The 12,775-nt window shown below is 40.7% G+C and overlaps 1 protein-coding gene across 3 annotated transcripts in view; it reads right to left on the reverse strand.

Moving 5' to 3' along the window:
* Nucleotides 1–4,678: 4,678 nt before the first annotated feature.
* ssbp2a (single stranded DNA binding protein 2a) overlaps nucleotides 4,679–12,775 on the reverse strand; it is a 49,364-nt gene continuing 41,267 nt past the window's right edge. For 2 of the 3 annotated variants that reach the window (XM_070904817.1, XM_070904818.1), the window contains exons 5-17: nucleotides 11,227–11,316; nucleotides 9,555–9,614; nucleotides 9,375–9,441; nucleotides 7,950–8,020; nucleotides 7,782–7,849; nucleotides 7,376–7,424; nucleotides 7,258–7,293; nucleotides 7,104–7,158; nucleotides 6,871–6,941; nucleotides 6,604–6,682; nucleotides 6,430–6,458; nucleotides 6,221–6,319; nucleotides 4,679–5,395 (exon numbers count right to left, since the gene is read on the reverse strand). In XM_070904817.1, coding sequence (XP_070760918.1) covers nucleotides 5,366–5,395; nucleotides 6,221–6,319; nucleotides 6,430–6,458; nucleotides 6,604–6,682; nucleotides 6,871–6,941; nucleotides 7,104–7,158; nucleotides 7,258–7,293; nucleotides 7,376–7,424; nucleotides 7,782–7,849; nucleotides 7,950–8,020; nucleotides 9,375–9,441; nucleotides 9,555–9,614; nucleotides 11,227–11,316 — 804 coding nt within the window. In that variant the 3' untranslated portion in view covers nucleotides 4,679–5,365. Of the gene's footprint in view, nucleotides 5,396–6,220; nucleotides 6,320–6,429; nucleotides 6,459–6,603; nucleotides 6,683–6,870; nucleotides 6,942–7,103; nucleotides 7,159–7,257; nucleotides 7,294–7,375; nucleotides 7,425–7,781; nucleotides 7,850–7,949; nucleotides 8,021–9,374; nucleotides 9,442–9,554; nucleotides 9,615–11,226; nucleotides 11,317–12,775 lie in introns of those variants that run through there. The other variant, XM_070904819.1, reaches the window with a different exon arrangement.

Raw genomic sequence — 12,775 nt, forward strand, 5'->3', positions numbered from 1 at the left:
GTGAGATCTAATAAGGGCAATGTATGGTACATTTAAAAAATATGCAGATTGTATTGTAAGTCAGTAGGGAAATTCACTTTCTTGTCATAGGAAATCAGTCACAGTGAACATTTAGTCACCTGAATTTTCCCTTGTTGGTGTGTTCATGTGCTCGTGGGAAACTCCAACATTTTAGATGTCAAAATTGGCTGCTAAACAGTGACCTCTTCAATACAGCTACACTTCTGAATTCACCTATCTTTCTTATTGCATCATGTTTAGCTATTGTTTTTTCTTCAGCTGCATGTGGATGCTTGTGGTTCTCAAATCTCAGATGTTGGGGCCTCATGAAAACATCACCAAGAAAAGAAACAGTTTTTGCTTTCAGCTATATTACTAAACAATAATGATGTTAGTTATTGGTTAAATAATGCAGAACCAAAAGTGTGGCATCGATTCTGCTTTATCCTGAATGTAATTGCTGAGGATGACATACCCGGTTGCGATCCGCAAGAGGTGTAAGCAGCTCTTCACAGTCTGGATCAGATGCAGCCGTCAGAGAGGAGAGAGCCAGCAACGCTAAACAAAACTGAACAGACATGGTTAGAAGTCAGATGACAGTCACCTGGATACCACAGCAAGAACCTTACAACTGTGCCCCTGCAAGAAGGTAACAGTGAGGACTAGCAGAGGGGAGATTACATATATATGGGAGGGAGAGAGAGAGAGAGAGAGAGAGAGAGAGAGAGAGAGAGAGAGAGAGAGAGAGAGAGAGAGAGAGAGAGAGAGAGAGAGTTTGGTGGAGTAAATGTATGTATGTTTGTGTATTTGTAAAATAGTGGGATTGTGTAACAAGTAGTTCAAACGCATCTCTGCAGAGACCAAAGGGTATATGCACAGAGGAATTGTGGCACTGCTGCAAGAGATTGTATTATTGTATTTGCAGATTACTCCTCTATTTGGTTTTCTGGTGCAGAAGATAGGAATAACGTTTATTGCAAGTGTTTGTGTGTAAGAAAGACAGTTTTTTGATGCTATATCATAGTGTAATACAAGAGAAATACTGTGGTATTCTTCGTGGTTCTGCCAAAGGTTCCCTCCTACTGTTTTCTGTTGTGCAGGATGAATTATTCCTTCTGTGGGTGTTCGTTGTCTCACTCTTTCTGTGTTTGTGGGTGTTGTGTGAGGACAGAGAGAGAGCGAGTGACTGAGAGACATAAATGGGGTTGCACATGGAGTAAATAAGCATGTAAGAATTGCAGTGCTGACAATATTTCACATCAAAACATTCTGAAACTCATTTGTTCTTTTGAAGAATCTCCTGCTGGGTATAATAATGTGGCAACTACATTATAACTTCAGAACAGTGGGCTCTTATTTCACTACGAGTGCACCTCTAAAGCTGGCAAAAGTTGAATCTTCCACCGTCTTATTCCGGATTCCAGCCATAGTGTAAATCAAATTGTTAAAAAGGCTGTTGCCACACTGATTCCCCCAGCTACTGTGATTTGTACTCCATCAATGAAAATGAGCCTGTAAAAAATGGTGGTGTAACACGTGCTGGGCTCCAGGAGGGTGTTGTCTTCCTGAATATGATGGTTCATATTGCTGGTTCACTTCTACACTGCCATCATACAGTCCATCCTCACCTCCTCCATCACCGTCTGGTACGCTGCTGCCTCCACCAAGGACAGGTGCAGACTGCAGTGTATCATCCGCTCTGCAGAGAGGGTGATCGGCTGCAACCTCCCATCTCTTCAGGACCTGTACTCCTCCAGGACCCTGAGGAGAGCAGGGAAGATCGCTGCCGACCCCTCCCACCCCGGACACCATCTATTCGACCCCCTCCCCTCTGGCAGGAGGCTGCGGTCCATCAGGACCAAAACCTCCCGCCACAAAAACAGTTTCTTCCCCTCTGCAGTCAACCTGACGAACTTACATTGACCCCCCCCGAACACAAACACTACTTATGCGTTATCACTCCTGTCCCCCCTGCTTTACATTAACGCACCCACCCCCTACTGGACACTTTACCTGGACACTTTACTTTATTCTGGTAACTGCACTGTTGTTATTTATCTTATCTTATTTTTATTTTTATTCTTATTTTAGCTTTTATATTCTCCTTATTTGTTATCAAAACAATAGCACCTTCAGACCACAGCAAATTCCTTGTAATGTATGTTACTTGGCAATAAACAGTTTCTGATTCTGATTCTGATTCTGGAATAGACCATGTATTGTACTTAAAGGAATAGTTCAACATATTGGTAAATACGCTTATTCACTTTCTGGTGGACAGTTAGATGGGAAGATTGACTCCCATTTCTGTACACTAAATACAAGTGCTAGCAGCCAGTTAGCTTAGCATAAAGATTGGAAACCAGGAACAGCTTGGCTCTGTCCAAAGGTAACAAAATGTACAAATGTACATGTTGTAGGCCTATCTCGTTTGTTTATTCTGTACAAAAATATACACAAAAAGGTGTAAAAACAACAGATTCATGGGGGTTATGTGCCAGCTATAAGCTAAGCTAACTGGCTTTATATTTAATGGAAAGACATGAGAGTGGTATCAATCTTCTCATCTAACTCTCAGCCAGAAAGCGAATCAGCTAATTTCTCAAAATGTCAAACTGTCACTTTGATGCCCCTCCTGTTTTCAGTTATTTTTGAAAAAAAAAAAATGTATCCAGGTAGACTTGCTGAGAGCCAGGCACTCTTTTGCAGGAACGCCTTGTTCATGATCATGCAGTTCACACTCGGAAGCTGTCCACCAGCATCCTTGCTCAGGGGCAATGGCTAAAGGGCACCTCACTGGTGATAATGACGCAGGGTAAACCTGGATAGATCACATTCACTTTACCTACCCATATTTACCCCACCATACCCGGAACTATCCCGGTGACCTGCTGGTCACAAGATGAGACCACTGCACCCAAAGTTCTGTCAAAAAGTGGGTGGCGGCCATGACAGTGGCAGTAATCCTGTAATAAAGCTTAGTTGTATAAACTGACTGTGATCATCATGCCAAAGACAGTCTTTGTTCTTAAATGTTGACACACTGGGAGACACTGCTGTGCTGTACAATACAGGGAGCAGATTGAACCACAGCACACAATTTAGAGAGACATAACCCATGATAACATTTGATTGTCACACACACTCAAATACACCCTGAAGTGACTGAGCTCATGTCCATACACACACTGTCCTAACAAATGAAAACAGCTGACACTTTGACTAAGGGAAGAGAAGCTTTATACTAGCATATTCAAAACCCATGAAATACTTCTCTGTGTATTTACAAAAACATAATACAAGAATAAAAAAGAGAAAAATGAACACATCACAAATGGAGTCCCACATACTGCCACAAAACAGAAAACATGATCCAATTTACAAATGCATCTTCTTGTACTCCCACGTATGGCTTCAATCTAACACAAAAACAAAATAAAATATCTCTGCTCAGTTGTGATGGTGCATCATCAGTCCATCCCTCCCTTTTGCAACAATTCTCTCCAGATTTTTCTTTAAATAATAATAATATCAAATACACATACAAGACAGAGGAGCTACATTTGTGAGCTGTACACTTTGCAGTAAGGGAGGGGAGAGAAGAATGTTCACAGGCATATCGACCTTTTGTACATGATGACAATACATCTTGGGCAGTGAAAAAAGTTTCAAACATTGATTAAAAACAAGCTTATTTTAGCTTTCTGTACCAACCAACCTTTCAGATCACACTGAGATCACAGTTTATCCGGATGACAATAAAGTATGAGTGACCAAAGTGACTTTATAAGCCTGTGTCTTACAGTTTAACATCCATACAGGATGGACTCTCATTTTAACATTTTATCTCCAGATAATGTGGCTCATTATCTGGGTAATGTGGCACCCATTTTGCAACTGTGCAAAGACTGATAAATCATTTGGATAAAGGTTTAAAGAACTATAAGTGAGAGTAGGCCTCAGCAAACAAATCCAACAAATCTATGAGGACATGTGCAAGGTCAGTGTCCCCTCTTGTTAGATAAATATTTTGCCCTCCCCATTTTAAACTTTGTCCTGTGTTTGTGAAACACAGGACAAGTTAAATTACAGTTAGCATAGTGACTGACCTGATATGGTTTAAAGCGAGACTATGCAGCTTTTGAAAGAAAGAAATAACATGTTCTTCCGCTTACAAATAGAAAGTTAAATTCATAAGCAATAAAGCTCATTGCTCAGTTCAGTACACTTAGGGGTTTTGTCTCTACAGCCTGACTTGGTCTGGTATTACCAGTAGCTTTCGGTTGCAAAATGTTAGCTAATGTTACAAACTTTAGCTATATATTACTCTGTTATGGAGCCAATTCACTGACTGTATGACCACTTTTGCTGTTTTACCATTTACCATTATTCTGTAATTGTCACTTTAGTCTCGCTTTAAGCCTTGAAACAAAGCTCTTTTTTGTCAATAACCATTTAATGTGACTTCAAATTCAAAATGAAGACAGATATTCAGGTTGTACTGAAACCTTTCTGCAAATCATAATTTAAGTCTGAAAAAAGAGCTGACTTTCATCTGTTTGCCTCATCAGGCCTTGCAAATGCGATAGAGGTGAGGCAGAGGGAAAAAATATCTGACATTTTCCATGTGTGGCTGAGTTTGGGGGTGAAAATTAAAAAACTTCTTAGACTCACAATATAAAACATAAAACACAATTTTAATGGTCTTAAAGATTTAGACAACCACAAAAGTTGAAAATACTTCAGATTACTGGACTAAACTGGCACAAGCCTTAAATAAACCTCATGGTAATATGATTGTGATGTCTCTCTAATTCTCTTCCAGTAAGTTGTCAAGAAAAGATGTTCCATGTGACAATCAGTGAGATTAAATTTCACCATCAATCAAAAAGTGTCTATATCTCTTTAGATCCTTGAAAATTTTAACTTTAGGATAAATAGGACACTAGCCTTTTGTTTTTGGGCATGAACTCCGTGATATGATGCAAAAGGCCGAGACATCTGTCTGTGACTGGAGTGTGTGCACACACTGTATGCAAATATACAAAGAGTTCTCCTCCGGGTTGTTTCAATTTGGTTCCTTTGTACAGTCTCATAGTTGCAGAGGAAGAACTGATGAATGTAGCAGAGTCACCACTTAGAACAGGAGAAGAAACAGGAGAGAAGAGACGTGGACAGAAACAATGGGGTGGGGTGGGGGCGGAGGGGGGTAGTAGAAGGACGGAGCCTCGGGCAACTGTCCTGACTAGGCAGGTGGTGGTGGAGGAATAGTCACTGGCCTAGATGACATCACATCCTGTCTCTCTGCTTTTCACTGATCCACACCAGCTTACTGAGCGACTGACCAAACCTGCTTCCAGAGCCTTCACACACTCATCGTCATGTTTGGAGAATACTGCAGAGATGAGATGAGGAAAAATAAGTATGTGTGAATGTGTGTGTATGAGAGAGAGAAAAGCATTTTTCACTGTTACACTGAATTAGAAATCCCTCCAAGATGCTATGGATTGAAAAATGCTTTATTAATTTCTTCCCAGAGTTAGATGAGAAGATTGATACTGTCTGTACCCTAAATATGAAGCTACAGCTAGCAGCAGCTTAGCTTAGCTTAGCATAAAGACTGGAAACAGGGGGAAACAGCTAGCCTGGCTCTGTCAGAATGTAACAAAATCTGCCTACCAGCAACTCTAAAGCTCACCAATTAACATGTTATATGTTATTTATTTAATCCTAAGTGACTTCCTGGAGTACTGTTGTCACAGTGAGGATGCTAGGCAATCAGTGGAAACAGCGGAAAGTCACTGCACCCAGCCAAGAAATAGTCTGGCACATGAACCCCCATAAAGCTACAGCTTGTTGTTTATACACTGGTTTTTGTATGGATTGAACAAAGAGATATAACATGTTAATTAGAAAACTTAAGGCTAGCTGGTTCCCCTGGCTTCCAGTCTTTATGCTTAGCAAAGCTAATTTGCTGGTGGCTGTAGCTTCATATTTACTGTACAGATTTGAAAGTGGTATCGATGTTCTCATCTAACTCTCTGCAAGGAAGCAAATACGTGCATTTGCCAAAATGTCAAACCCCTCCTTTAAAAGCAACATTATGTGAACCCATTTTTAACTTAATTTTATGCTTAATCCAATAGTTATCGTATGGAGGTTTGAGCACCAAACACCTAAGATCCCTCTAATCATCCCACACAGATGACAACTGACTTACACTTTCATTCTGAAACGGGTTAAGGAAGTTTCCTCCCATCTCTCCATCCTCCCTGGGGGTCCCGGGCTGGTTACTCATACTTAGGTTACCAGGAGAGTTCTGTAAAAAAGCAGCTTAATGGTAATCGTATGCTGCTAAAGCTTAAAAAATCCGACATGCAGTGCAATTTCAAACTGGATTTCCAAGAGTAGATTAATATCTTCTCTTACCTTGGGGAGACTGTCCATATCACCTGACCCTGAGAGAGGGAACACACGTATGAAAATGACACAATTATCAAATCAATGCTCATTTTGCTTAATTTATTTGACAAATTAGGGAAAACATAACCAGAAATGTAGTGCCAATGCAGCACAAACTGTACAAGCTACTTGTTCCTGTACCTAATGATCCATTCATGTGATGGGGCTCCATTCCAGCCATCCCCCCTAATGGACCGTCGCCACCTGCACCCATAGGGAACTGAGGAGAACATATACAGGAGACAATGATATACCTGAAACAAAAATGACCATTAACAAAACAACTAAAAGTAAAAACGATACAAATTTTTGACACCGAAGAGCTATTACACCCATGCACAAACTCTATAAGCATCTGCACCACAGTACACTCAGACACAGTGATATAGAGAAAGAGAAATGTCTCACATTTGGTCGGCTTCCACCAGGAGGGACTGTGTTTATCATAGTGTACATGTTGTCGCCGGAGTTGGTTGAATCTGACAAAACAAATGGAGAAACAATGAGAGGAGAAAATAGCATAAACATATGTGTACACACGCACGCGCACGCGCGCACACACGCACACACACACACACGCACACACACACACACACACACACACACACACACACACACACACACACACACACAGAGCTTACCTGCTGGACTTGGCATTATTGGGGTCCCAGGTGGCCCTCCTCCTCCTGGAGGTCCCTGAAATTACAGTTTTGGTTCATTGATTCATTCATGGACTAATGAAATACAGCCTGTACAGCTGGTGAACAGCAACAGTTTAAACTCAAACATACATACCACATAACTTCCTGGAGATGCAGAAGAGTAAGGGGTCTGCAAAAATACAGGAGGAAATCATGAAAGAAACGAAATAACTTTTAAACTTTCAGTTGGGTGTCTTTGTTAGAGCACTTACCGAATTGGAGTTTGGAGGATTTGGCCAGGGTCTACCCCCACCAGGTCCCCTGGAACATACACACACAAACACACATACTTTAGTTTTCTGCTTTTGGCGAGCTTCTTTGTTTCCAATTTATTTGGGAAGGGTTGGCAACAACACGCTCTTCTGTTGCCCAAGAGAGGTGATGGGAACAAGAAGTAAAAAAAAAGGACAAAAAAGAAGAGAAAATAGAGGAAAGCTGGCTCCTAGCTCCACTTCCAGACCTCTAAGAGCCAAGAACATACAGTAAAGTTGTAATTAAAAGCTACATAAAAGAAAAGGCTGACTGCATCTACTGTAGTGAAAGATTAAGGACGCTTAAGAGAGAGAAATCTATATTTACATTGTGTGTGTGTATATACATTATGTATATATCACTCACATGTTCATGCCAGGCATTCCAGGACCAACCAGGGCATTCAGTGGTGGTCTCATCCCACCTCCATAGCTCTAAAAAAGACAGCAAAATGCCCTCAGTTAACAAGAGAGTGACTTTCCGAACCAATACTTTGTAAATAAATATTCCCATTCCCATCATCTGGTCTCATACCTGGGGCCCTAATGGCACCATGCCCCTGGGTGGAGTCATTCGCTGCATTGGTCCTCCCATATTTGGATGTCCTGAAACACAGAAAAACAAAACTACAACCAGCTATTGGTTTGTTCCAGAGCAGTGTGTTCAGGATTCAGGATCTGTCATTCTGTCATTACAGTTAAGTGTGAGTTGAGTTGAACAGTAATGAACATCCTGAGTCTTTTAACCTATGCATAATTTATGTGCTGTCTGGTGGAGTGAGTTGTTTGTGTAAATGGGGGTGTACTTAAAGGATAAGAAGACATATTTTATTATTATCAACAAATCCCATGTAGATACTAAACTAACAATCAATTCATCCTAACAAGTATTGTTTGTGTAGCCACAGACTGATGTAGCTTATGTCTCCATGCTGTAGAACTTCATTGTCATCCAAAAACCATTAAAAACACATAAAGATGCCGTAGTATTGCATTGGGTGACATATTCCTTCATTACTGATGAGCAAGGCAAGTGTATCTTACTCCTCACATCTCATCAAAAATAACAAAAGCATATAAAACCTCTTTCCAGAGCATGCTCTGTGATCTCCACTGTGACTCTCCAGAGATCAAAAACGCAGTTGTTTCAGAATAAACCGCAAATTCATCGCAATGAAGAAATATATTAGCCAGTGCAACAGTGTGGCTCTTCAGTGTGTTTTTTAGCTACTACTAGCCATGCGACTCTATTGATGGCAATGTCAGCTGGTCCACAACTTTGGTCCCTGCTGAAGTATCTCAATAATTATTTGATGGATTGCCTTGAAAATTTGGTTTCATGGTCCCCTGAGGATGAGTCTTACTGACTTTGGTGATCCCCTGACTGTTCCTCTAGTGCCACAATGAGGTTGACTTTTGTGATTTTGAGTGAAATATCTCAACATCTACTAGATGGATTCACACTCATTTTGGTACACACACTCATGTTCCCCACAGGATGAACTGAAATAGCCTTTCATCTAGCGCCATCTTCAAGTCAGAATTTCAGTTTGTCCAATACTTTGATTTATGAACAAACACCTGCAAAACTAAAGACATTTCCATCATCCTGAGCTTTACTTTGAGTTTAGTGCAAATTAACAAATGTGAGCAAGACGCTACAATAAGATGGTGAACAAAACATGCTAAAAATCAGCCTGTTAGCATACCAACATTAGCATTTAGGTCAAAGCACTGCTGTGCCTAAGCAGCTTTACAGAACTTCTAACGTGGCTGTATACTCTTACTTTTGTTAATAGTTTTGGGATGTCAGTTCCATGGCAAAAGCTCAATCAGGCTGTGGCTCCACAGAAAATACTTTTTGGTTAAAATCAAAATGTAAAATAATGCTAATAAACTGGGTGCTGACTGAGCACATGTGCAGTAATATCTTATGTCTGTGTTCTATGTCTATGTGTACCTTGCTGTCTTGTAGGGTCCATTCCACTGGGTAACATGGGCTGGCCACCTGGGACTCCTCCAAGTCCCTACAGAGGGTTAGGATCCATCAACAGCATTATCATCACTGTAACACAGATACTGTCCATGTCTACTATCCACAGTTCTGACTGCTGCCTGCAGGTGTCAGTATGGCTCTTACCTGATTGGGTAATCTCAGAGGTGGTCTGGGTCCTCCGGGGTACCGAGGTGACATAAATGGCTGAAAAAACCCCAGCATAAATGCAGGTTGAATCACTCAGGGTTATAAATACTGTGCACACAATCTATCACATGCATGACACACTCAGGGTCGCTATGGCACGAGGCTGCAAGACTCTGTAACAAATACAGGAGATTTTTAAGGAAATGTATTAAAACATAGTACTAAAATTGATTGAATTGAAAGAAAAATCTTCAAGACAACCAAAAAAATGACAAAATATACTGTCCTGGGTTGTCAAGCCAGGTGACAAATTATAGTTATTTTTTTATAGCCCCTTTCGCAGAAACAAAAGTGGCATACATACTATGTGGAACACTGGGAAGTTTTTTCACTCCAAAGCAGGAAACCAACCAGAACTACTGTGTGTGTCCTCTGTTGAGTTTTTGGCTCATTTTCCTTTAACAACAGTTCCATGACAGCAGAGTCAGGAAGCTGACCGCATTTTCATTGGATTGGATTTATGGAAAAAGAATGAGAGAATAAAAGATGAGGCTCGTTAATAATGATGTAAGTGTATGTGTTAACTGTGTGCAGTTTGGCAGCAAGTGTGAGAAGCTCTTTTGCAGCTGTGAGTGGGTTTTCACTTGTCCTCACCACAGACGGTAGCAATGCTGTTGCTATGTCTGCTGAACTGATGCCACTGTGGTCAGAGAAGCCAGTCTGCAGTGTTGGAGGAGTAATACAGTAACTTGCCACCAGAGAGCAATGGTCCACTTGATTTGATTAGGGCCTCTTCTTTAATTACCCCTCTTCTCATCAGCTGTACTGATGATCCATCAAAGGAAACAGCTACAGTATTTTAGGACATTTAAGTACTTTAATTATTTAAAATATTGTTTTCATACATACATGAACAAATTAATGCAAACAGTTGAACATAGAGAGTTACTAAAGTAATAAACTGAATGAATGAATAAATGAGAGCTGTTGAAAGTTAGGTATGTGGACACATCTTTGCGGGCATGGGTGTGCATTGTCTGTGATCTACATTTATTTTGCCAACAAAATTCAGTAAAGCTGTGCATTCTGTGATATTCTCTAATCTAGTCCATTTGCAAATAATTTTATGGAACCTGAAAGAACAACTGGCAACCAATCTGGTAATTGTTGAGTTTCTTTAACCGATAGGTCTTGACAAGACCTTGTCTTCAAAGAACAATTGATTTTCAGACGGAGATGGAAAAGGCTGTTCAGGCTCAAAGTTTGAGTTTTCTGAAAGCGGAGCTGAGAAATGCCTATGAAGGCTATTGATCTGTGTGTCAGATGCGAGCTTCTGAGTTTGACTGATAATGACGGTTAATCGATGTACAACTGGCAAAGTCCTTCTGATGGAGAACAGAGATGATCTGGAGCAAAGCTGCATGTGTGACTTTTTGTGTGGGAGAGATTAATTTCTCCCGTCAGACTCTTTTCTCTGTGGTGCCCCCACACACACACATTAATGCAGATTATACACATATGCAAAGGTACTGTACGTTAATACATACAGTTCACGGCTTCATGAATTAAGTACTCACATGAAAAAAAGAATGTAATAATATTACTTAATACTGATTCCTAATAATGTTAACACATTACTAATAATGTGTAAGTGGTATGCACTATATACCTGAAAGAATCCTGGAGGGACTGGCCCCACTGGCATGCCCTCTCCTGGGGGAAGGTTCCCAAGGACGGGGCTGGGAGCTGCTGCAGCACTCTGAAAGATGCAAACACACAAAAAGAAACAGAGTAAAAATCACATCTCAAACTAGTCTGCAGATACTCAACACCTCTTTGCTCAACAGCGGTGGAAAGTCATACATCAGTACATTTAGTCAAGTACTGTGTACTATAGTACAAATTTGAGGTATTCTACTTTATAGTTGTAGTACTTCCACTAGATGTCAGAAGTAGTTATTGTACATTTTCCTCCACTACATATTCTTGACAGTTTACTTAAGTTAAAGATTTTACGTACAATATACATGATGAATTTATAAAAGATGATGCACTGGATTAAACTACCCAACAGAATACAAAATAGTTAAAATCAGAGGCAACTTGAACAACAGTACTTATACATCAATGCATCAGTAAATATTCTCCATTAATATAATATGTAAGAGTGGGCATGGGCAGTTGTTCTGCATTATGAGTACTGTACTGTTACTTTTGATACTTCAAGTGCATTTCCTAATAATTCTTAAGTGCTTTTACTTTAGTGACATTTTCAATGCAGGTCTTTTACTTGTAATGTAGTATTTTTATATAACAGTATTGCTGTTTTCACTTAAGTTAAACTACAACTTAAACAAACAAACAAAAACAAAAGTGGAATCCAAGGGTCTTCCCCCATATCTCACTTGCTCTCTCCCTCAGTGGGACATTTCCTGTTTCTGCAGATACCCTGCCGTGCTGGCCCAGGCTTATTTTTATACCTTGTGTTTTTTTGTTGTGCTTGTCCCAGACGGGCGGCGCTGGCACATTTCAGCACAGCCTCTGTTTGCTTCCTTTGGCATTGTACTACTTACTAACCCGGAGTTACCACCCAGCGCCGGCCTCTTCCACATCCTCATTAGGTATACAGACCAGACAACATGCTGAGTGGGAGAGTGTACATCCATATATATGATAATGTGTGAACAGCGAGCTCATAAAGCCAGCATGCCTGTGTCTGTGTGTAATGTTTTTTCAGTGTCTGCCCACTCTCTGTTCCATTTCTCTGATCTCCCCTCTTGCTTTCTCTTCCTCTCTGAAGGCATCGGCTGGGTGTAAAGAGCTCCAGTGAAATTCACCCACAGTCTCTGAAGTTTCCGCCAGCTGACTTTTTAGGTCAGACAGGAACAAGGTTTAATCAGAGCTGAGATAAAAGCGGGCTGACGACACTCCTGTATCCTCCTCTACTCTACTCCACCACCCGCGCTATTCCCTCATCCTCCGTCACATCTCCCAATCGTTAATGTTCGGAAACAGGGAACAGGATGCCGTGCGTCTTTTGGATTCCATATACTGCTGCACACAGAGCCCGTATTTGTCTCAGCAGATGAATGTACAGATGGACACAGATGGATATTGTATCTCCGAGGTTCAGTGGTGAGAGACTGGATTTGGTTTGTTTGTGAGTGTGTTTGTCTGAGTGTACAACATCATGCACAGCATCAAGTGTGTGTTGGGAT

The sequence above is a fragment of the Enoplosus armatus genome, chromosome 4 (assembly GCF_043641665.1).
Source record: "Enoplosus armatus isolate fEnoArm2 chromosome 4, fEnoArm2.hap1, whole genome shotgun sequence".
Lineage (NCBI taxonomy): Eukaryota > Metazoa > Chordata > Actinopteri > Centrarchiformes > Enoplosidae > Enoplosus > Enoplosus armatus.